Source organism: Rhinopithecus roxellana, chromosome 7 (genome assembly GCF_007565055.1).
Source record: "Rhinopithecus roxellana isolate Shanxi Qingling chromosome 7, ASM756505v1, whole genome shotgun sequence".
In the NCBI taxonomy this organism is placed as follows: Eukaryota; Metazoa; Chordata; class Mammalia; order Primates; family Cercopithecidae; genus Rhinopithecus; species Rhinopithecus roxellana.
This window is the reverse complement of record NC_044555.1, coordinates 46,935,929-46,961,048: the sequence shown is the minus strand read 5'-3', so window position 1 is coordinate 46,961,048 and position 25,120 is coordinate 46,935,929. Positions and strand designations below refer to the sequence as shown.

Sequence of the window (25,120 nt, the reverse complement as noted above, 5' to 3'; positions counted from 1 at the left end):
GTTCAAAACAAAGGAGGGGGAGAGGGAGAAAAAGGAACTACTAAAATGAGGACAATCATATAATAAGTGCTCTAAAACTCTGCATTAAAGAACTTAAAAATTCGGAACACAGCCGGGCGCGGTGGCTCAAGCCTGTAATCCCAGCACTTTGGGAGGCCGAGACGGGCGGATCACGAGGTCAGGAGATGGAGACCATCCTGGCTAACACGGGGAAACCCCGTCTCTACTAAAAAATACAAAAAACTAGCCGGGCGAGGTGGCGGGCGCCTGTAGTCCCAGCTACTCCGGAGGCTGAGGCAGGAGAATGGCGTAAACCCGGGAGGCGGAGCTTGCAGTGAGCCGAGATCCGGCCACTGCACTCCAGCCCGGGCTAGAGCGAGACTCCGTTTCAAAAAAAAAAAAAAAAAAAAATTCGGAACACATTTCATAATTACAGATTTTTACAAACTACACTGCATAAACTTATCAGGCAAGAAAATTCTAATTCCATTTGAAAAGAGCAATCTATATTAGAGAAATTTAGAGAATTATCTGATTTTTAAAGGGAATCTGGAGGAAGTCTATTTCCAGTAATTTATCATATAAAGGCCAAGCATACCACTGTGGGATGGCCAGAGGACATTTTTTCAGTCCTCTGCCAAAACACTAATGTAATCAGACTAGGTAAGGAGACAGTGTTTAACGAATAGTCACATTTAGTTCAAGCTACATTTCTGTCAAATTTTTATTAGTCTACATACTGTGCCTTTGATAACATTTGAGGTTGTTTTAAAATACAGGACTACTTATTGTAGCCATAAGAAAAATACAAACAAGATTTATAGGTTTAAAAGCGTTTGCATATTTCTTAAAGTTACCAAGGTTTTCAATTGACATGAAACTAAAGATCAAATCAAGTAAGTAGTCTGAACCTTGCATAGCACATACACTGGCATGCTCAAGAACCAAATTATTATCGTAGCCTCTCAGGTTACACAGTCAAAATCCCTACTCGACACTGGGAGTGAAACACCAGACCTGAGGTTAGAGCAGGATTTCTCAACAGTGGTACTATTGACATTTTAAGCCAGTTACTTCTGTGTCATGGGGGCTGTGTTGTGCATTATGGCATGTCAGGATGTTTGGCAGCATTCCTGCCCTCTACACAAATGTCTCCAGACGTTGCTAATGTCCCACATGGGGCAAAATTATATCTCATTAGGAGCCACTGGGTTTAGACATTTCTTTTTGCTGGTGAAGAAGTCGCACGTTTATAAAGAAGGAATTAAGTAGGAGTAAATTTCAATGGAGGTGAAAAACAAACAAAATCACATTTAAATAGGCCATTTCTCACTGTGTTCCAATTAACATAAACATCCCAAAGGCGAGGTAGAAAAAAAATGCTGACATTCTCACTAAGTATAAGAAAATGTCAGTTTTCTTTTTATGAGCAGTTACTTAGCACCAAATTAATTTGTGCCAAATTTGGATAATCTTTGGCTGACATTTACTATTACAAAGCTCCTATCATTCTATCATCTATCCACCTCCCCACCAAAACCAAAATATACCTCTATTTTCATCTGAGTTTTGCGGTGGTGGGCCTTCTTTAATTTGCTGTAGTCTTCTCAGCAACTCTTCCTCAGTACTTTCACCTGAAATTTAACACCACAGGGCAAAGATGACATTAGGGGTATGACAATCAAATACTTTATCAGTGACTCATAGTAATCTCACACAAGATGATTAGAAAAAAATCATATTTTTAAAAGTTAAGAGAAAACGTAAAAAAAAAAAAAAAGAGAGAGAGAGAAAAGAAAACCAGTGGTTCCCAATTCTCTGAGAGAAAAACCAAGGAGTAGGTAGGACCCGGGAAAAATTCACTTCTTTGGAAACATATTACAAGCAATTTACAAAGTTCTTTTGCATATAAGATCTAACTTTTAAAAACTGCGACTCTAGGCCAGGCATGGTGGCTCACGCCTGTACTCCCAGCACTTTGGGAGGCCGAGGCAAGTGGATCACCAGAGGTCAGGAGTTCATGACCAGCCTGGTCAACATGGCAAAACCCCATCTCTACTAAAAACACAAAAATTAGGCAGGCGTGGTGGTGGGCGCCTGTAATCCCAGCTACTTAGGAGACTGAGGAGGAGGGTCACTTGAACCCAGGAGGCGGAGGTTGCAGTGAGCTGGGACTGCACCACTGCACTCCAGCCTGGGCGACGGAGCAAGACTCTGCTTAAAAAAAAAAAAAAAAAAAAAAAAAAAAGGCAAAGGCAATTCTAAGCTGGGCGCACAGTGGTACTGCATCTGTAGTGCCAGCTTGTTGGGTTGGGAGACTCAGGCAGAAGAATCCCTTGAGTCCAGCCAGGGCAACATAATGAGACCCTGTCTCAAAAGTAAATAAATAAGTAATTTTTAAGAATTGAAGCTTTGAGAGGAAGATATTGTTAACTGCATTTTAAAATGAAGAAACAGACTGAGTGACAGACTGGCTTGCCAGAAGCCACACCAAACAGCAGGGCCAGAACTTCAACTAAGGCATTCTGATTCAAGCCTGGTACTGTTGGCTCAAAACACACTCCCTCTCTTAAAAGTCATGCAAAAACCTTACCTTTTAAAATCTAAGCAATTACTCAAAGGTAAGTAGAATTAAACAGAAATGAGGAGGAAGACAGATACTGAGTTTTAACTAGGATCAAATGGGACTTCGTGGGGTAAAAGATAATCAAGCACAAACTTCTAATTGCTATGTTACCCAGGGCTAGATCTAGAGTATTACAACTGGGACATATTCAGAAAATCAGAGATTTAACAAAATAGAGTAAGTCTTTCCTAAAAACTAAGTTCCCATTAGCTATTCCACACTCGGATTTTTATCTAGTAAGTTAGATAAAGCTAACTAAGAACACTAAAAATTCATATTATAATTCATAAGTTAAAAATCTCTCTGATATAGTGTAATTCCAAACATGAGTAAATACAATCAGGTAATAAATACAGCAATAAATGTCATTCCATATCCCTTATATTAAATAATATTTCATAATGGCTAAAGAAATGGATTTTTAAAACAGGTTCAGGTTTTTTTTTAAACCAGCAATTTACATTTATAAATCCTTAAATATATGTAAGCATACCTGGGGTGCCTAGCAAATTGTTATCTCTCATAAGCCTATAATCTTCTTCACTCAGGTTATTTACAAATTGATAGAAAGCTTCTTCCCGATCCAATCGGTCCATCTGACTTCTGCGCTGTGCTGCAGACTGATCACCACTTCCTTTGTCGTTAGAATCTGAGTTTTCCATATTGATGAACAAGTGGGAAATTACCTGAAAAGAGAAAGGAGACTAATCTTGAAAATAAAAGTCACTATGCATTCTATACAACAGTTTCAATTATGTAAAAATCCAGAATGTAGGTCTAGACGTGGATTTTCAGACCTCAAATGAAATTTCCTAACAAAAACTCCTGAAAAGCACTGTTATATTAAGAGTAGGTCATGGGTTGGCAAACTACAGCCCTTGAGCCAGATAGGGTTGGCGAACTAAAGCCCTTGGGCCAAATCCAGACATACTGTGGTTTTTTTTTTTTTTTTTTTTTTTTTTTGAGATGGAGCCTTGCTCTCTCAACAGGCTAGAGTGCAGTGCTGTGATCTCAGCTTATTGCAACCTCTACCTCCCAGGTTCAAGTGATTCTCTGCCTCAGCCTCCTGAAGTAGCTGGGACGACAGGCACCTGCCACCACGCCCAGCTAATTTTTGTATTTTTAGTAGAGACAGGGTTTCACCATGTTGGCCAGTCTGGTCTCAACCTCCTGACCTCAAGTGACCCACCCTTCTCGGCCTCCCAAAGTGCTGGGATTACAGGTATGAGCCACCGCACCCAGCCTCATGCTGCATATTTTTATTCTCCTTGCAATCGAAGAATGGTTTTTAGATACTAACTTGTGACATATGAAATTCACATTTTAGTGTTCATAAAGTTTTATTGGAACACAGCCATACACATTCATTTACACGTTATCTATGTCTGCTTCTGTGCTATAATGGCAGAGTTAAGCAGTTTTGAGACTGTATGTGGCACTTCCATTGCTTTGGACTGCTGCTCTGTGCACTCCAGATTGCAGTGATGTAGTTATAACGACAGCATTTCAAGTGCCTTCATACTGTGGCATTAAAAAAAACTGAGTACACACTCATCATCTCAAACAAAGAGAAAAGTGGACTCTGAATGTCATGCTTAAAGGTGCAGCAGAGGATGGATTTTTCAAAAATCGTATTAGATGGCAAAGAATGCATGATTATGTAAAAAAGACTATATACTAAATACAATATATACTGACACTATTAAACACTAGTGACAATATTCCCAATTCACAGGAAAGCTACGGTTTAAAAAGTCAGAAAATTTAAAGTGAAATCTCATCACAAAATATTTCTTCACAAAAATAAAAATGAGGCTTCAGTCAAAGTAAATTTCCAAGTGGCTAATTTATTGGCTAAGCAAGGAAAGCTGTTTATTGATGGTGAGTTAGTGAAATTATGTTTGAGTGCAGAAGCTAAAGAACTGTGTCCAGAGAAAATAAATGTAATATTGGACTTTTGTTGAGTATAGTGGTCCAAAAAGTTGGGAATATTGAAAGCAACGTCACTAATCAACTGAAAAATAAGGTAAATGATGGAGTGGTTCTCTCTTTGGCTCTTGATTTGCTGACAAAATGTAACTGATACTACTTAAAAGTTATTGTTTATTCAAAGAGCCAAGTGTTGATTATTCAAGGAGTTTGAACTGCAGAAGTAGCCTCTATGTGTAGTCTACATGAAATAATCATAGGTGAGAATATTTTCAAAGCTGAGAAAACTCTAATTCAGCACAACCTGAAGCAGAATCTCATAATAAGATATGTTACTACTGGAATGGTAAAAATACATATGGAATGGAAAAAGATCTAGTTGGACAAATTTACCAAGTTTATGAAAATGTAAGGTATTTAATGTTTATGGTTATTTATTTTATTACTCATCAGCAGGTGATCTGAAGAAAATATTTCAATCTATCATATTACTGAACCAGTAGCACTAATGATGAACTTCTCTCTTATGAACTCTGGTTTAAGTTCAAGTTCCATGAATTTTTGTCAGAAATCTTGTCTTGCTCTACCACACAGCATTTTGACGGGCTAATACTGGTAAAGTTTTATTGTGATTTGTTGTGCTCAAGGCAAAGATGGAATTTTTTTCTGCATGAGAACTGCTCTCAGTTACTATTACCAAACAATAAATAGCTTGGAAAATTAGTGTTTCCTGCAGACTTGATAATGTTTCTTAATGAACCCATCCTAAAACAACAAAGCAAAAAACACTTATATATGAAACTTACACTGTGGTAAAGCCATTTCAACAATAACATTCGTATCACATGTAATGTCAAGCTGTTTTATATACTTCATGTGCTGACAAAGTAATGAGAGCTCCATTCCCAGGCAAATTTGTAACACATACATTTTCTGAGCTCAAACTACAATTCCAGAAGTGTTTTGCAGACCCCAGTGTAAGCACAAAATAAATTTCCTTATTTCAAAATCCATTTAACTGTGCAACTGAGGAGCTTCCATCTAACTCTCAACTGGAAGTGATATCTCCGCAGTGGTAATATGCCAAAAGGTAAATATTAAAATCATCTGGCTAGGTGTGGTGGCTCACACCTATAATCTCAGCACTTTGGGAGGCCGAGGTAGGAGGATCACTTGAGCCTAGCAGTTCAAGACCAGCTTGGGCAACATAGTGAGACCCCATCTTCATAAAAAATTAAAGGATAAAAAATCGCCAGGCGTGGTGGCTCACACCTGTAATCCCAGCACTTTGGGAGGCCGAGGTAGGCGGATCATGAGGTCAGGAGATGGATACCATACTGGCTAATACGGTGAAACCCCGCCTCTACTGAAAATACAAAAAATTAGCTGGGTGTGGTGGCAGGCGCCTGTAGTCCCAGCTACTCGGGAGAATGGCGTGAACTCGGGAGGTGAAGCTTGCAGTGAGCAGAGATCGCGCCATTGCACTCCAGCCTGGGTGACAGAGCAAGACTCCATCTGAAAAAAAGCCAAAAACAACAACAAAAAAAACCCATAAAAAATCTAACAAAATTCTGTAGATACCTTCTAAAAGATGCATACACTTCACTAAAATCATACACTTGTGGATTGCTTAAGATAGTAATACCTATATGTATGAAAAGATACTTTCAAATATTAAATATTTAAGTTAGCCATAAATGAACATTTGCAAATGACTAATAAGGAAGACTAGCTATGAATCCCAATTAAGCAAAATGTTATCCTCAAAAGACTGTCATTCTTCTCATTAGTAAACCGATCTCACAAAACACTGTACTCAATTATTGTTATTTTGAATTTTGAATTTTACCAGGAAAAACTGAGAATTTTGTTTCTCTCTTTTTTTGTGTAAGTAACAATATGCTCAATTTTGCTTTTTGATCTGCAAAGCCTAAAATATTATACTATCTGGCCTTTTACAAAAAAAGTATGCCAACTCCTGTTCTAGGTAATATATAAACTTAGCCAAAAATTCTTATTTGTCATTCACTATTTGTACGAGTTTAAGGAAACCAGAATATTGGCAGACATTCCACACATACTCATCAATTAACACTGCACACAACAAAAACAATGGTAGTCAACAATCTAAAATACAGGGAGACTACAAACAAAAATGTTCATCCTGATTCTTTCCCTTACAACCCCAGATTTCCCTTACGTTCCCCACAAACACAAGTAAATTCCATGAACATATGGGCTACTGACTGAATGTTCCCCTCAAATTCACATGTTGAAATCCTAAACCCCAACATGTGAATGTCCCCCTCAAATTCACATGTTGAAATCCTAAACCCCAAGATAAATATATTAGGAGGTAGGGCCTTTGGTCATAAGGATTGGGCCCTCATGAATGAGATTAACGCCTTTATAAAACAGTCCCCAGAGAGTTCCTTTGTCCTTTTGCCATGTGAGGTTAAAGTGAGAAGACAGCTGTCTATGAGGAATTGGGCTCTCAACAGATATCAAACCTGCTGGCACCCTGATCTTGGATTTTCCAGTCTCCAGAACTGTGAAAGATATGTTTTTGTTGTTTATAAGCCACCTAGTTTGTGATATTCTATTATAGCAGCCTGAACAGACTAGGACAATATGAAAATTTGACTTATGGAAAAAGGGTAGTCTATATTGGTACTATGACTTAACCCCACATACACCCACACACAACCCCTGAAGTGCCAGAATGTTCACAAATCAATTCTAAAGAGAAAAGTAAGTCAAGTCTTACTCCAGATATAAAAACACAAAGAAGCCTGTCTTGTCAAACCCTGCCTGCTTGCTAAGCCTAAATAGATTTTAGTCTAGACATGGGCATACCTAGATCTCCACTGTTTTCCTTAGATCATTATTCTTAGAACTATCCTATCATTGTTTAATTAAGATGAGCATGTCAAGAACCGTGGTGGTGGTGGAGGGGACGAGATCATAATATTTTTGGAGTTGCTTAATCTCATAATTGAGATTGCTTAATTGTAGTAAGATTATACTATATACATTTCTGACAAATGCTTACTTTATAATACTTGAAACTTTGACACTTAAATAAAACCCGCACAAAAAACAGGCAGTAAAAAATACAAAACAAAACAAAAAAAACATGAAAAGGAAGCCAAGTTTTCCCACATGAATCTCAAGTAATACAACTTGGTATTGGAAATGGTAAAGGCAGCTGATTTTTAAAAATATAGAAGAGCACAAAGGAAAAAAAAAAGCCATAATTTCTCAAATTTGCTAAGAACATTTAACCAATGTTCTTAATAAAGCAGTTAGTAGTTCGAACGCTAATGCATGAAAGTTAAGACAAAATTCACTTGTGTAGGATACGTAAATAGTTCTGAAAAATAGCTGCAGGGTTAAAAGGCTTGAAAAATATAAATCTTCCAAAGAAGGCAAAGATATCTGGTTAAGTTCTGACATGTGAAGGACATGAATCAAAGAAAAGAGAAAACTCACATGCCAAGGACGGTTACAGCAGTGGCACAAAGTCTTAATAATAGTATCAGGGGGCTGGGTGCAGTGGCTCACACCTGTAATCCCAGCACTCTGGGAGGCCGAGGCAGGTGGATCACCTAAGGTCAGGAGTTTGAGACCAGCCTGGTCAACATGGTGAAACCCTGTCTCTACTAGAAAAAAAATAAAAATTAAAAATAAAAAGAGCTTGGTGGGGTGGCCCATGCGTGTAATCCCAGCTACTTGGGAGGCTGAGGCAGGAGAATCACTTGAACCTGGGAGATGGGGGTTGCAGTGAGCCGAGATCGTGCCACTGAACTCCAGCCTGGGCGACAAGAACGAAACTCCGTCTCAAAGGAAAAAAAAAAGTTATCAGGGAGGTAAAAACCCAGAAGGAACAGAAACTTGCAAAAATATGCGAAAGATTTAAAACACTGAATGTGAAGCAAGAAAGGGGTCTTGTACTGAGTATGGAGGGGGATGTATCAGATACCTTAACAGAAGACGGAAGAGTCACTCAACTTCCATTTTGTTTCTATTTTATTCAACAATGAGAATCATCTAACTGGAAAGAGTGGAAAAAATAACTTTTCAAAGAAAATCAAAAGCCAACAATGCATAATTTCTAATGACAATCTTTTTGAGATGTCATAGAGAACAGGAGAGATGCTAAATGATCCAATCTTCAAAAAAAGTGAGATCTATAAACTACAGAGCAGTAAAATCTAACAATACATCTAGGGGAAAATTCTGCAAATACATTATCAGATAAACTGCAAACATGTAGAAGACAGTATGTTCACTAGAAGTGGAGTGCACTGCTGGTAAACTTAAAAAAATACAAAAAAACCCCAAAAAGATTAACCTTATTTGCATTACATAGGGATGGTTCTAAACCTTGGCTCGCACATTAGAATTACTTAGGGAGCTTTCTCTGGGGTTGGTCAGACATGGATATTTTTTAAATTCCACAGGTAATTCTATTTTGAAAGTCAGGGATGAGAATCTCTTTGACAGGTACATCAGGATAACATTGCTGACTTACTGACTTGATTTCTGCACAGGATCTGAGGTTTTTCTTCCTATTATGAAGAAATATAGATCAGTGTAATAGGAATTATCTGGAAATCTTGTTAAAACACAGATTCTGATTCAGCAGATTGGGGTAGGGCCTGAGATTCTGCATTTTTATTAAGCTTCCAGGTGATGTTGATGCTGAACCTAGAATCATACACTCTTTTGAGTAGTAAGGAGCTTGATGACAATACAATTAAACGGATTCACAGTTGCTGAATACCACCCTCGAAGATTATGAAGCAATGTTAACTTGCAAACAGCCCTGTAAACTTTACCGTTTTTAAATGAACCAATTGGATGAATCTGCCCAAGACATGGTAAACAGATCCATAAACAACTCGAAGCTGTGAGTTAGCACAGAAGATATATATGATAAAAAATATGCTGAATTATCAGTGGATTCCTAGGATGGGCTGAAATAAAAACAATGGTAAATATCCTACCTCAGACACTTTATGAAGGGCCCATAGTAAAAGTATACAGTCGGGGAAGAACCTGTCTTGGCAGTTCACATGAAAGATACTTCAAGTTTTTGGTTAACACAAGCTCAATAAAAAGCCTGTCTGACCTGGCTACAAAACCTATGAGAATCACAAGTTGATTTCATAGACCATGGTGTTCAAATAAAAGCAGGTAACAGCCCCACTGAAACTTGCTGTTCAGAGTACATGTGGAAGGCCGGACATGGTGGCTCACGCCTGTAATCCCAGCACTTTGGGAGGCAGAGTTGGGCGGATCATTTGAGGTCAGGAGTTTGAGACTAGCCTGACCAACACGGCAAAACCCCGTCTCTACTGAAAAAAATACCAAAAAAATTAGCTGGGCATGGTGATGCATGCCTGTAGTCCCAGCTACTCGGCAGGTTGAGGCAGGAGAATCGCTTGAACCTGGGAGGCAGAGGTTGCTGTGGGCCAAGATCACATCACTGTACTCCAGCCTGGGCAACAGAGCAAGATCCCATCTCAAAAACAAAAGCAGACTACATGTAGAGTAAGTGAAACACCAGTGAGAAGCCTGGGAGCATCACAAAAGAAATGGATGAATTACCTGGAGGTACTTAGCCTGCAGAAAGACTAAAAATGGACACAATTACCATCTTCAAATATTTAGAGAGGAATAACATGAAAGAGAGCGCAACCACAGGGTTAAATTAGAGTCAATAGTTAAAGACATGTGGAAGCAAATAATTCTTCCTTTCAGTAAAACAATCTAACAAAATTGTCAAAAAAAGAGAGATGTTATCAGTCTCTTGAAGCAAGCAAACTGTCTCCAGAGATAATCAAGCAGAAGCTGGATATTAAAAAAAGGATTCGTTATTAGGTGAGAGCCAGAAGAGACTGATTCCAAAAGACCATTTGGACTAAAATGCTATTCAGGGTAATGAAGTCTCTTGGTCTTCTATTCTGGGCTTAGGGTCATAGTAAGCTACATACTCCAGTGACACAAAATTACAACATTTTCTTGGCAACACCAATCCACTTAGGTTGCCTCTACCCCATACTCCCCTTCCCCAACATACCTTGTGCTTTACTACTGTCACAATGTACTGCTATTCCCCTCAGCCCCCTCTTAGCCTCTCCCTATTTCACCTACCCTTCAAGATCCAATGAGATATTCCCTCCTAAGGAGCTATTACTATCTCAGCTAGCAATTTTTCCATCCATCTCTGCATATAGCACTTGTCTATGCTACTAGAGTGGCACTTCCTGCCTTCCATAATGTTTTATATTTTTGAAGTGTATGTGTCTTCTCTTCCCAAGTAATTTCTTTTAGGGAATGAACCAGAATTACAGTCCCTTAAAAACTGCCAAATGCCACTAGCACAGTACCTTGCATATTGTGGATATTTAAATGACTGAAAGTAATCCAATGTGAACACTGAGTTCATTTCCCTTAGTAATCTGTCTGAAACAGCACGGTCCAAAAGAGATACAATTTGAACCATATATGTAATTTTTAAAAATGTCAAGCAGCTGCTTTAAGAGTAAAAACATGTGAAATTAATCTTAGTAATGTATCTTATTGACTCAACATAACCAAAAAAAATCATTTCAGCTGACTGCAGTGGCTCACTGTAATCCCACCACTTTGGGAGGCCGAGGCAGGCTGATCACAAGGTCAGGAGTTCTGAGACCAGCCTGGCCAATATAGTGAAACCCCGTCTCTACTAAAAATACAAAAATTAGCCGGACCTGGTAGCAGGCGCCTATAGTCCCAGCTACTCCTACTCTGGAGGCTAAGGCAGGAGAATTGCTTGAACCCAAGAGGTGGAGGTTGCAGTAAGCAGAGATCAAGCCACTGCACTCCAGCCTGGGCGACAGAGTAAGACTCTGTCTCAAAAAAAAAAAAAAAAAAAATCATTTCAACATATCAACATAAAAAAATTATTTAGATGTTTTACATTAAAAAATACTGTCTTTGAAACCTGGTGTGTGTTTTACACTTAGAGCCTATCACAAGTTGGACGCTAAATTTTCAACAGATAAAATGGAATGTAGTTCTAAAGTTGTGTTCCATGGAAAAACATTTTACACTATTTCAGTTTTTTAAACTTAAAATTAAAAAAAAAAAAAAACCTTAAAATTTCAGTTTCACTAGTCTTATTTCAAGTGTCTAACAGTCACACAGTGGTTAGTGGCTACCATATTGGGCAGCATAACTTTAAAGTATTTCTTTGTAAGACAAAGAAATCCCAAATAGGGAGAGTTTTAAATGTGACCAATATATTGTTCATGCTCTACAAACCCACTATTTGCATCCCCTTTATGTTTTCCAAAAATAAAACAATAAGGTTCAATATCTTACAATGTTCCATACTCATGGGATAGATAAGTCTTTCCTATGCTCATGAATCTTCAAGACTCATTCTTGACCTTTTAGAATTTCTACTATTTCCTACATGGAAACTAGAGACAAAACATTATACCTCCATTCAAAATTTTCCTGACACTGTGATTTCAGAGATTTCTGAATCCTAAACAGCTCCTGCTTGATGAGCTTGGATTTCACTCCATGAAAGAGAGATTTCTAAATTTTAATTCAAAATGTAAATGAGACACACTCATAAAGCAACATGTGAACAAATCCAAATCACTACCTCTTCAATAATAATAATATGCTGCTGTCTCCTTTCCCCATACCCTTCCATATATATGCCAGAGACAATCAAGGAAAATATTTTCCCCATGATATTCCTGCAACACACTTATTTCAAAGACTCCATCCTTTCTGCATTAACTTAGCATTTCCCATGGACTGGAATCGGGGGTCAAGACATTTCAGCACTGGCAAGGCACTCCTTCCCTTAAAAGGGAATTTAAAGAGTAAGCTATGGCTACAATACCTGCAGAGGTCCCCTGGACTAGAGGTAATTACATTTGCAAAGAAAATGGAAATCAAGAATTCAGGCAATGCTCTCAAATGCCTTGTAAACTAATTTTGCTCTCACACACCCAATGAGCCCGGTCTTATTTTAAGCAGTCCTTCACTAAGTGGCATAAAAAAAAAGAAATGGAATAAATCTAAAAACCACAAATTCTGCCCCAGGTAGATGTAATCTGCCACTATTGTTTACTAAGTGCAAATAAACATTTTAAAGTTTAGGCATGCCAAAAATATCAGGAAACCATAGTCCAAATGATCAAATACAGCTCTATCTCCATTTTGGGTGTGAAAATATTACTGAAGAATAACATTAACAAAACAGGTCTCCAGATTCTACTTTACAGTGAGTAACACTGTGGTACATTTCTAGTTTAAGTAGTAAGAGGAAAAAAAGAATCCTTATACACCCCTGGGATCTTTCAACATCACTGTAAAAGAGAAGGTCATAAATCTATTTCTTTAGTCAGAAATTTTGACTTCAGCATATGATTAGCATCAGCTGTTTTTCTACAAAGATTACCAGTGAAACATACAGTAATTTAGACAATGAAATATAATTGTTTTGAAGTCACTTAGGTCTCTCTCTGGCTATAAGCAATACTCATCACCCTGTATTTACATAGCCCATACACCTGTATTTCATTTAAGCTTCACAATAATCTCATTAAGTAGGAATCACCACCTCTACAGGTGAGAAACAGAAGCACAGAGAAAGAAAGTGATTTACCAAAAACCATGTGGCTAGTAAATGGAAAGGGCCAGTAACTAAATCCAGGTCTCTGCATTCCAAATCCAGTCAACTTTTCACTTAAGATAACCCCCCTCCAACATATCCCAAGACTCTATACTTTTAAAACACATTCGTTCCTTCAATCCCAATAGGGATGACTAAACTATTCGATGAGCTTTTTATAGCATGTTCACTCCCTGTATGAAAAATTCCAAAATGACAAAACACCTTTTATAAGCAGCACAAACCTAGATGGACTTATTTTTAAATAAGTCAACTTTTAGTAATTTTTAAAAATACAGTTGCTCCTTAGATAAACAGCATATTTTATTAAGCTTATTTCTTTTACAGTACTGTGTGCCAATATATCCAAATCCATTCCTGGAAACAAGAAACCAAATTAGAAATTCTGCCCAATCGTTTCAAAGAGCTACTCATCTGGTCAATGAATGGGACTGTATCAGGTAAATTTAATTCTGGGGAGGAAAGGCCAGCAAGAACAACAGGCCTGAGATTTATTTAAAACAGATTTTATTCACCTTGAGAATTTTAAAGTATTGTTAATAATCTCAACTTCTTCTAGTCATTATATTAATATAAATTATGCAAATGACTTTCTGATTACTGCTAAATGTAGTATCTCATTTAATTCTTCTAATCCATGCACACCAAACTTTTTATTTTTATTTTTATTTTTTTATTTTTTATTTTTTTTTGAGACGGAGTCTCGCTCTGTCACCCAGGCTGGAGTGCTATGGCCGGATCTCAGCTCACTGCAAGCTCTGCCTCCCGGGTTCACGCCATTCTCCTGTCTCAGCCTCCCGGGTAGCTGGGACTACAGGCGCCGCCACGTCGCCCGGCTAGTTTTTTGTATTTTTTAGTAGAGACGGGGTTTCACTGTGTTAGCCAGGATGGTCTCGATCTCCTGACCTCGTGATCCGCCCGTCTCGGCCTCCCAAAGTGCTGGGATTACAGGCTTGAGCCACCGTGCCCGGCCCAAACTTTTTAAAAATTTAATTTTTATAATGTTAAGGCAAAAAGTCATTTAAAACATATTGTTCAGTACTAACAGGTCAGGAGACCTGGTGCTAAGCATAAACACAGGCATGTTGTATTTGATGGACACACTACATTACAGTACCCAATTAAGGAGACTTAAGGCATCCAAAAATACCATTAATAAAACAGACCTTACAAAACTAAATTCTGAAACACCAAGTGAAATGCTTGTGTAAAAACTAATTTTAAAAAGTCATCTTGGCTGGGCATGGTGCTGGCCGAGTGTGGTGGCGTACACCTGTAATCCCAGCACTTTGGGAGGTCGAGGTTGGTGGATCGCTTGAGCCCAGGAGTTCAAGACCAGCCTGGGCAACATGGTGAAACTCTGTCTCTACCAAAGATACAAAAACTTAGTTAGGCAGGGTAACGCCCATCTGTGGTCCCAGCTACTTGGGACCTGATGTGGCTGAGGTGGGAGGATTGCTTGAGCTTGGGGGCAGAGGTTGCAGTGAGCTCAGACCACGCCACAGTACTCCAGTCGGTGACAGAGTGAGACTCCATATCAAAATTTAAAAAGTCACCTGGGGCCGGGCATGGTGGCTGACGCCTGTAATCCCAGCACTTTGGGAGGCTGAGGCGGGCAGATCACGAGATCAGGAGATCGAGACCATCCTGGCTAACACGGTGAAACCCCGTCTCTACTAAAAATACAAAACAAAAAATGAGCCAGGCGTAGTGGCGGGCGCCTGTAGTCCAGCTACTCGGAAGGCTGAGGCAGGAGAATGGCGTGAACCCGGGAGGCAGAGCTTGCAGTGAGCCAAGATCGCGCCATTGCACTGCAGCCTGGGTGACAGAGCAAGACTCCGTCTCAAAAAAAAAAATAAAAAAAATAATAAATAAATTAAAAAAAAAAAGTCACCTGGAAGAAATTACCTCTTAAAAAAAAAAAAAAAGTGGGGTGGGTGGGAGGGAGGAATTAAGGTAACCTAACATCAAGTAACTACTAAATCATGTTGAATATGTTCACCTTGTGCGTGTGTTCATTCAAGCTCCAAATTCTATAATAAAGTTCTAAAGCAGGACATGCCAATGTTTTAAAAATTATGGGTATGAACACAAAAATGTGTCACACTGACGAGAAGGGCAATCCATTTTGTTTGCAACAGAGCTTCATTAAGAACCTCATAAAGGAGGCCAAGTACAGAGGCTCACGCCTGTAATCCCAGCACTTTGGGAGGCTGAGGCAGGCGGATCACCTGAGGTCAGGAGTTCAAGACCAGCCTGACCAACATGGTGAAACCCTGTCTCTACAAAAATACAAAAATTTGCCAGGCATGATGGCGGCTGCCTGTAATCCCAGCTACTCGGGAGGCTGAGGCGGGAGAATCGCTTGAACCTGGGAGGTGGAGGTTGCAGTGAGCAGAGATCGTGCCATTGCACTCCAGCCTGGGTGACAGAGCGAGACTCTGTCTCAAAAACAAACAACAACAACAAAAAAACACACACCACAAACAAAACCCAAAAAAGAACCTCATAAAGGAGATAAGAACTAATAACATGTGATCTGTGTCAATGAAGAAAATGTTAAATACCATCACAAAAATGAAAAACACTTTATTCAGTTTTTTAAAAGTTAAATCACAAAGAACTGCTGAATTTCAGGCCAGAAAACAAAAGTACCATCACGTATGTAGGCACCAAAAGTGTTGGGGATTCTTCATATATAGAATGTTTAATTAAAATGTTACGGTATTTGTAACAGACAAATATTTGATAACAACCAGGTATCTTTTTTTATTCTACACATGGGTAGCAGGGTGAAATTCGGCTCTGTGAAAGGAAAAAAGACACACTGAAATCTAGTCTTGGCTATAACTTGGTTATGTGGATTTGGCCAATTCATTTAACCTCTTGTGCCAGAGAATCTCCATCAATATTAGAGTACTGGATTAAACCATCTGCAAGGTACTTTCCAGTTCTATGTGTCTGTGACTGTAAATAAGATATAACCTAGGCCACATTATGATATTAAGAAAAATTAAGTTTAGGAAACAGCACAAATAACTAGGACATAAGCTTATAAACTCTGCTTTTCTCACTACCATTTCACTCAATGTACTCTTATCTCCACTTATGCGGTTACCTTATCTTGTTGAAAAGAAATATAAAGCATTCTTAAAAAAAAAGAACAGGCAGGGTTAATGTCTCACTGACTTTCCTTATTGCATGATACCTCTCACCAACTAAACAATTTGTTGATAATTTCCAAGAATGGCCTATCAGAAAATGCTACCAAGGCATCCACCACTGCTCATGCTACTATAGCAATAAGAGATTCTGAATGGCAGTTAGCTTCGCCTCCACTTACATTCTTCTATCTTTATCACTTGAAAAGGACAGAGAAAAACTAAAAGGACTCAGGAATGTTCCTCATGTACCTACCAACTTGCAGCTCAAACAACTTTTACTAAAACCCTCTAAAACAGTTAAACTGAAAGAGTGTTAAGAACTTCAGTAAATCAAAGGACTGAAGACCATGCCAAATTCTGTCGATCTACAGGATCAAGTTAGTTAAAAAAGGAAACCATTATGACATTTCATCTCAGTCAAATACTTTAATCTAGACAGTGAATTTAATCTTCAATTACCCATTTTATGTTCTTTTATTATCAAGCTATGCCACTAAATTAGAATTTGGTCTTATCCATAAACTCATTTTGACTTGCTTCTCTCATTATTCCTAAGAAGTCAAAAAGAAAATGACTCAAAAACCCAAAGAGTGCATGTGTTTAAGTTATTAATGTAAAAATCACTGATAACTGACAATGTTGGTGCTCCTCAGTAACTAAGGCACTATTTTAAGGACCTAAGATTTTTCCATCAAAAATCAGGTTTTTAAAGAGTGAAGCCATTTTTAAAAATTAAAATCACTTAACTAAAAAATACTATCTATACCAATCAGTTATATTATTTGAGGAAATAATTTTGTATTTAAGACCAACCATGATGACAATTGCCCTTCCTGAACTAGTATACCTCCATAAAAATAACATGAAGAGGGTGACCATACATCTTTGGTTTGTCCAGAAGAGTAATGGTTTACACTTGTACTGAAGCAATTAGTAATATGGCTCTCCCTTTCACTCTCAAAAGTGTCCCAGTTTAGATGATTCATATGGTCTTAGTTATAATCAGCACTAAAGGGAACTTTTATTCGTCAATAAAACATGAAAATTGTAGTTAACACCTTTCTTCCTACAGTCAAGGGGATATCAGAAGGGACCTTTTGTCATTCCAGAAAAAAATTTAAAACATCAAACACAAATACCTCCTTTCTCCCAGGAAGTAACATGTTCACCATCATGGAAACACCATTAGCCTGTCACATGTTTTAATAGCAACCCAACCTGTAGTTGCAAAATTACTGCAAGAAATTCACGAATCTATATAATGCACCAAGTGCTCTCTGCCTATAGATTATTTGTCTCCAAATATGTAGGTGCTATTATGACTAATGAGATTAAACTCTTGGGTTGGGGGCTAGGCGCAGTGGCTCACGCCTGTAATCCCTGCACTTGGGGAGGCCGAGGCAGGTGGATTACCTGAGGTCAGGAGTTCGAGACCAGCTTGGCCAACACGGTGAAACTCCTTCTCCAACAAAAATACAAAAGTTAGCCAGGCGTGGTGGCACATGCCTGTAATCCCAGCTACCCGGGAGGCTGAGGCAGGAGAATCGCTTGAACCCGGGAGGCGGAGGTTGCAGTGAGCCAAGATCGCGCGACTGCACTCCAGCCTGGGCGACAGAGCAAAACTTGTTCCACCCTTCCCCCAAACCAAAAAAACCAAAAAACAAACCCACCTTGGGTTGGAGCATTACAATATAAGAAAATCTAGAGCAAAAATACCAACTATATATTTCAGGAGAAAAACCACAAGTTCATAAATATATCCCCCCAAGTGAGGTGTATTTAAAAAATACCTCAATTGATAAAAAGAGAAATGAATTGCTGGATTATCTGGGAAACTCATATTTGAGGTTGAGAAAAAAAAATGAAAGAAAAATAGACACAGAAGTGTTACTGCTTTCTTATATTGGACATCAGAACTTCAATTTATTATGTAAACTAGATACTTCCTGAAATCAATGGGCCATAGGTTTTGTAAATCTTTGTGTTAAAGAAAAACTTGTCCAGTTCTATGCAGTGGCACAAAATTCTAGGACCTCATTGGTTTGGGTTTGACAGAAGACTTTTTATTCTCTAATTGGTCATCCACTCTATTGTAAATGAAGAGAACAGGAGGAGGCTGGTTGCTGATTTGCTCTATTTCTGATCCACCATGGCCATGGAAAAATTAATGTATACATAATGTAATTCCATAAAGGCAGATGCCTCATTTGACCTACTATATTATTTAAGGTTCACTACATGTTCACTAACCTCAAAGATATCCAACCAGCCTAATATTTCCGGATCATTTCATTATTAAGCTATTTCTTTTCTTTTCTTTTCTTTTTTTTTTTTTTTTTTTTTTTTTTGAGACAGAGTCTTGCTCAGTCCCCTAGTCTAGTCTGGAATGCAGTGGCGCGATCTCGGCTCACTGCAAGCTCCGCCTCCCGGGTTCCCGCCATTCTCCTGCCTCAGCCTCCCAAGTAGCTGGGACTACAGGTGCCCGCCACCACGCCCGGCTAATTTTTTGCATTTTTAGTAGAGACGGGGTTTCGCCGTGTTAGCCAGGATGGTCTCGATCTCCTGACCTCATGATCCGCCCGCCTCAGCCTCCCAAAGTGCTGGGATTACAGGCGTGAGCCACCGCGCCCGGCCAAGCTATTTCTTAAAATAATTTCTGATTTTAAATTAAGTTTATCAAATTATATACAAAGAGCTATTTAGCATCTATCAATAAGCCCATCCAATTACAAGGCCTGCAAAATAGAACAATAAATATTTGTAAACATGTATAATAGCTGAAACAGGAATGTAACAGACAAAAAGGGGGGATTGCAGGATAACCTTTAAGTGTTAACAAAAGTTTCTGATGCAACATAACCTACAGACTTGTTTACTACAACCTTTCATTTTCATTGAACTTCCTATCTAATTAGACAGCAATCAAACCTAGAAGCATAACGTCACACAGGCCTGGGATAAAATAAGGGCTCTACCAATTAAAGCTATTTAACTGAGGACAAATTATACTTAACCTCTTTGGGTTTTTGGTTTCCTCTATAAAACAGTTAACATTCTCATGAGGCTTTGTTGTGAGGATTATAAATAATGCATGTAAAGCACATGGCCTAGTACCACAGGCCTTCAGCAGAAGTTGGTTATGAATTTAGGCTAAGTATCCATCCCAGTTTGTCTGGGACAATCAAGGTTTGCACCTGTTGTCCAGGAATTATTAATGTTCCTTTTGTTCTCTGGATTAAGAAAATGTGGCACATATACACCATGGAATACTATGCAGCCATAAAAAAGGATGAGTTTGTGTCCTTTGTAGGGACATGGATGCAGCTGGAAACCATCATTCTTAGCAAACTATCACAAGAACAGAAAACCAAACACCGCATGTTCTCACTCATAGGTGGGAACCTAACAATGAGATCACTTGGACTCGGGAAGGGGAACATCACACACCGGGGCCTATCATGGGGGGGGAAGGCGGGAGGGATTGCATTGGGAGTTATACCTGATGTAAATGACGAGTTGATGGGTGCTGACGAGTTGATGGGTGCAGCACACCAACATGGCACAAGTATACATATGTAACAAACCTGCACATTATGCACATGTACCCTAGAACTTAAAGTATAATAATAATAATAAAAATTTAAAAAAAAGTGTCTTCGTTAGGGCAATAAATTATGTGGTTACTTTAATGATGATAATAATAATGAAAGGAGTTAATACCAATTAAGAGTATCATGTATCAATTATGAATTTTTGAATCTTAAAGGAAAAAAATCAACCACCAAAGTAATGTAAGATCATACTCTCGTAAGCTATTCTACTGATATTTCATTTAGTTATCCAATGAACATTTAAATGTTATTTTACTTATCCTCATGCCATTCCAACAATGATATTAGACAACAAAAATTTTTTTTGTTCTATACAGGTATTGGTAAACCTCAGACATTAAAGAGTCAAATGCACAGATAAAGCACTGGTGAGTTCCAGGTATCCAGAAACAATACCCTTTTAATTCCCAGTGAAAAGTACCCATTCTTATCATGAAGAATACCCAATACCATCTAACATCTATCAATGAGCCCATCGAATTACAGGGCCTGCAAAATAGAACAACAAATATTTGTAAACATGCATTCTACACATAAATCATCAGGAGACGCAACAAAAAATAAATTACCTGACTGTTATGACATAGTATTGAAATACAATAAACTGGATTTTAGTTTTCTTCACACTCTGCTCTAGGAAAAAAAAAGAATCCATTATTCTTCCTCTTTTAAAAGATACACATTTTCTTTGAATTGGACACAACCTAAAAACAAAAAAACAAAACAAAACAAAACAAAACACAATACAGACACACCATAACCCAACCTAACTCAATGCTAGTATTAGGGCATTTGGTGAGAGCAAGAAGGTCAAAGGGGACCAGAAGTTAGATGAAACATGTCTTTTAAGACTGAGAGACAATTTACGTTTTATTATAAGCTTAAAATAGGCCTTTCTTTTCATATCAGTAATTATTTTCAGATTCTGATAGTCACTTTCAAGAACTTACTGGGCACATTACACTAGCCTAAGGTAGAGACTAAAGTATTAAAATTCATCACAACATCATGGGCTAAAAAATCTTTGTAACATCTTTCAGTAAGTGGAGAGTGCCCAAAAATCAAGTTTTAAAAAGTGGATTGGTCTTTCTACCTACCTAAGCTATATTTTTACAGTTTAGAAAAGTCACGGGGAGCGGGGTAGGCTATAATTGTGCCAGTCTTCCAGGGAAGATACAATATACCGAATGGGGTGATAAGTAGTTACTTTGTCTATAATCACGAAGAGTGAAAGAAATGATTAGCAGCAGTAGGTTTATTATTTCTTCCCCCTTTCAATCAGTCCAAAGCACTGCAGTTAATTCTGATTCAGGAAATGCGGGCTCCTTATTTCTGGCAAAAAAATCATTGTGGGGTCTTGCAAATGGTAGATGACAATCTGATATAACTGCTTCCTCTTGCCCCAAAATGAAAAAAAAACGACCTCAATAACAAGACTGCTAGGCCTCACATTCCCAGACTAACCTGTGGAATAAGTATGGTGAAACTGTCTAGGGAAGGAACGTGGCTGTCTCCTCCATCTTGAAATTAATCAGCATAAGGGAAAAAGGGACCGAGTATTCAGGAAGCAGAAGCCCAACCGGTTAATACTAGTTACTAAGCTATGGCGTGCGTGGCAGGTACCGCCTGCAGAAGCAGAGACCCCTTAGACTTTTTTTTTTTAAACGGGGGAGGGATTGGGTTGTTGGTGGATTAAACAGAAATTAACTTGAAAATAATTTGGCCTAATTCCATCCCTTACCCAGGAGAAAACAACAAACACCTAACGGCTTTTCCCTCTCTTTTGCAGGGGATCCTTCCAGTGATACCTGGCAAAGGATATGCCAGGGTTATTCGAGCAAGACCACATTTGCCTCAGATCCTCAGGGAAGATGTCATCGCGACCCCAGGGGGCGCCTAATTGGTAATACCCTGCAGAAGGGCACAAAACGAGGTTTTGCAAATCTGGGGAAATCTAAAGGCCCAGGAGTTCCCAGCATCTCACTTGGGGCAGCCTGATTTTTTACTTTCCTTTTCCCAAACCCAAGCCCGCCATGAAAAACGCGGGGAGGTCAGGGAAGCCTTCAGATAACAGAGAAGAAAAAGCCTGAGACGCTCTAAGATTCTGACGCCTGAGGCCAAAACTCGAAAACCGCCTCCCCTGATTTCCTAAGGCTCGGGAGGGCCTGGGCTGCAGCTCGCGCGGCCACGGAGAGGAAGTACTACCCACCTTCTTCCCCTTCAAAGAGCCTGTCGACTATACCACTCAACTAAAATGGCAGCGGCGACTACGCCACGGAGCCCCCCGCAGCAACGGGCCTGGGGTCCGGAGGCGGCACTGAGCCTCTGCCACGACGCGTCACTCGGGCCATTTTGAGAGAACGCGGCAGCAGCGAGCGGCTCCGCTGTCTTCCTCTCGCTCTACATCCATTTCTGACAGGATTCCCAAGTCTTCACTTACTAGGTTTTAGGGTCAGGATCCGACTCGGTTGGTTCGGCCGCCGCCGCCGAGGCTGCTCCGCACCTCCCTGGCCGCCGCTCTCAAGCCCGCTCCAATGAGTAGCTGGTTGAGACCCGCCTCTAGCCCAGCGCCTGCTCGGAGACGTTGCTCAGGCAGCCATTATCTTCCCCATTGTTACCAAGCAGCGACAGGAAACGACTGCCCACAACAGGAAGTGATGATGCCGCGTCCCGGCACCGCAGCCCCACTCCCAGCCTATTAGCCAATCCCAGTCGATTCCTCGAAAAGGCTCCGCGGGAGGAGGAGGGGGACGGCAGACGACGCGGCGGTTTGGAAAAGGAAAGCTGTTATGACGCCCACCATGTGACAGGCCCCACCCTCCTCCGCCATTTTGAATTGTGGCGAGAAATTTGCGTTGTGAGAATTGTGGGAACCTTCGCTTTCCCATTTTGAAAACTGAAGGACGTCACGGTCTGACTGCTTGAAGACATTTTCAGAGAGTGAGAAATGTGATATTAGTTTAACCTGGCATCACATCAGTTCACACAATCCGTCCAGACCAGTTCATACAGTAGCCTACGTTTTATTCAAGATATATTTACTGAATGCCAACTGTATGTCAAACGCCATTGTAGCTGCTTAGGAAATTAAAATAGACCAAAATTTAGAAAGAAAAGAGGCCGGGCGCAGTGGCTCGCGCCTGTAATCCTAGCACTTTGGGAGGCTGAAGCGGGCGGATCACCTGAGGTCAGGAGTGCGAGACCAGCCTGGCCAACATGGCGAAACCCAGTCTCTACTGAAAATACCAAAATTAGCCAGGCGTGGTGGCGGGCGCCTGTAATCCCTGCTACTGGGGAGGCTGAGGCAGGAGAATAGCTGACACCAGGAGGCGGAGGTTGCAGTGAGCCAAGATCACGCCACTGCACTCCAGCCTGGGTGACAGAGCAAGGCTCTGTCTTAAAAAAAAGAAAGAAGAAATATCAAAATCCCAGTTCTTGAGTCTTTATAATTTACTGGGGGCCGGGGACAATAATTTAGAAACAAACAAATATATATATACACACACAAATAAATAAATATATATATATATATCATGTTAGTGGTAAATACCAAGGAGAACAATCAAGGAGAAGGGGGAGGGAAGAGTTCCTTCTAGGGGCAAACGGATTCGTGATGTTTAAAAGACTGATAACTTTGAGGCAGTAACTCTAAAGTATTCGAAAAAGGGCGGTGATTGTAAAAGGGTGGGAAAATCTGATAACGTTGGAATTTGTAAAAGGGCAGTTAAAGAAGGCCTTTCTTCGGTAGTAATGCCTGAAAGAATTGAGGGAACGCGCCACACAGCATGCCACTCCCATTGTCACAGTTAAAGGAAAACCTTACCCAAGTTTTTAGGTTCTTTTCCTTTTCCCAATTTTTCTGTTTTCCAATAGCATGCCAGCTATGCTGGCTTTCTTACTGTTTTTTCAGCAAAGCTAACTTCTTCCTACCTCAACTACTTTACCTTTGCTGGAATATTTTATTTTCATATCTTTGCTTTCATCATCCAAGCCTCACAATTATTACCTTCCTAGGGAAGCCTTCCCTGACCACCCTACATAAAATAACTTCTTCTTGAAGGCGGAAAAGGGTCTGAGGAAAAAAAAAAGAAAAAAGGAATAACGATTTCTCCCATCTCCTTACCTGCTTACTTTTCTTGTAAAACACTTAATCTGAAAGTATGTTATTTATTTGTTTACTTCACCCTTTCTGAGCAGTAAACCTCTCTGTTTTGTTCACTGTTGTGTCCCCAGCGACCACATAGCCCTCAAAATACTTTGGGAGAATTACCCCCTCAGCTTGATGGATGTTATATCAGCCTGGAATATAAGTATTTCACTCCAAGCAGTTAAAACAATATCCCTCATACTTACCTGCTCAACTCCCTAGAAGACTCATTGATATTGTCATTTTTGGCAGAGGGATACATGATTTAGGTGCTGTGTATCTACTCAGATTATTGTCTTATTTTACATAATCATGTACTAGAACGTTTACCTAGAACGTGTAAAATGAATTCTTCAGTAGCCTGCAATTGCCATTAAGCCTGATATTCTGATTATGGCAATAACATTAGCCACTCCTTAACGTATTCTTGATGCTTATGTGGCTTAATGTAAAATATAAAATCACAAAAGAAGTGGAATAAAATATAGGTTACTATTTATGTTTCCTTCCTCCCTCCCTCCGTTCCTTCCTTTGTTTTCTTTTCTTTTTTCTTTCTTTTTTTTTTTTTGGAGTCTTGCTTTGTTGCCCAGGCTGGAGTGCAGTGGCATGATTTTAGCTCACTGCAACCTCTCTCTCCTGGATTCAAGCGATTCTTCTGCCTCAGCCTCCCCAGTAACTGGGATTACAGGTGCACACCACCGCGGCCGGCTAATTTGTGTATTTTTAGTAGAGACGGGGTTTCACCATGTTGGCCAGCCTGGTCTCGAACTCCTGACTTCCTGATCTGCCTGCCTGGGCCTCCCAAAGTGCTGGGATTACAGGCGTGAGCCACTGCCCTGGCCTAGGTTCATATTTCTATAGCCTTCGGGATGCAGAAGCACTTTCGAAATACAACACAAAATCCGTAATGTGAAAGACTAATAAGTAGAACTTCATAAA

General features: G+C 39.6%; 1 protein-coding gene across 2 annotated transcripts in view; it reads right to left on the bottom strand.

The window, feature by feature from the left end:
* RLIM (ring finger protein, LIM domain interacting) overlaps nucleotides 1-22,652 on the bottom strand; it is a 30,494-nt gene extending 7,842 nt beyond the window's left edge. The window contains exons 1-4 of one of the 2 annotated variants that reach the window (XM_030933955.1): nucleotides 22,475-22,652; nucleotides 20,604-20,667; nucleotides 3,120-3,312; nucleotides 1,551-1,634 (exon numbers count right to left, since the gene is read on the bottom strand). In XM_030933955.1, coding sequence (XP_030789815.1) covers nucleotides 1,551-1,634; nucleotides 3,120-3,288 — 253 coding nt within the window. In that variant the 5' untranslated portion in view covers nucleotides 3,289-3,312; nucleotides 20,604-20,667; nucleotides 22,475-22,652. The remainder of the gene's footprint in view (nucleotides 1-1,550; nucleotides 1,635-3,119; nucleotides 3,313-20,603; nucleotides 20,668-22,474) is intronic. The other variant, XM_030933954.1, reaches the window with a different exon arrangement.
* Between the last annotated feature and the right edge of the window lie 2,468 nt (nucleotides 22,653-25,120).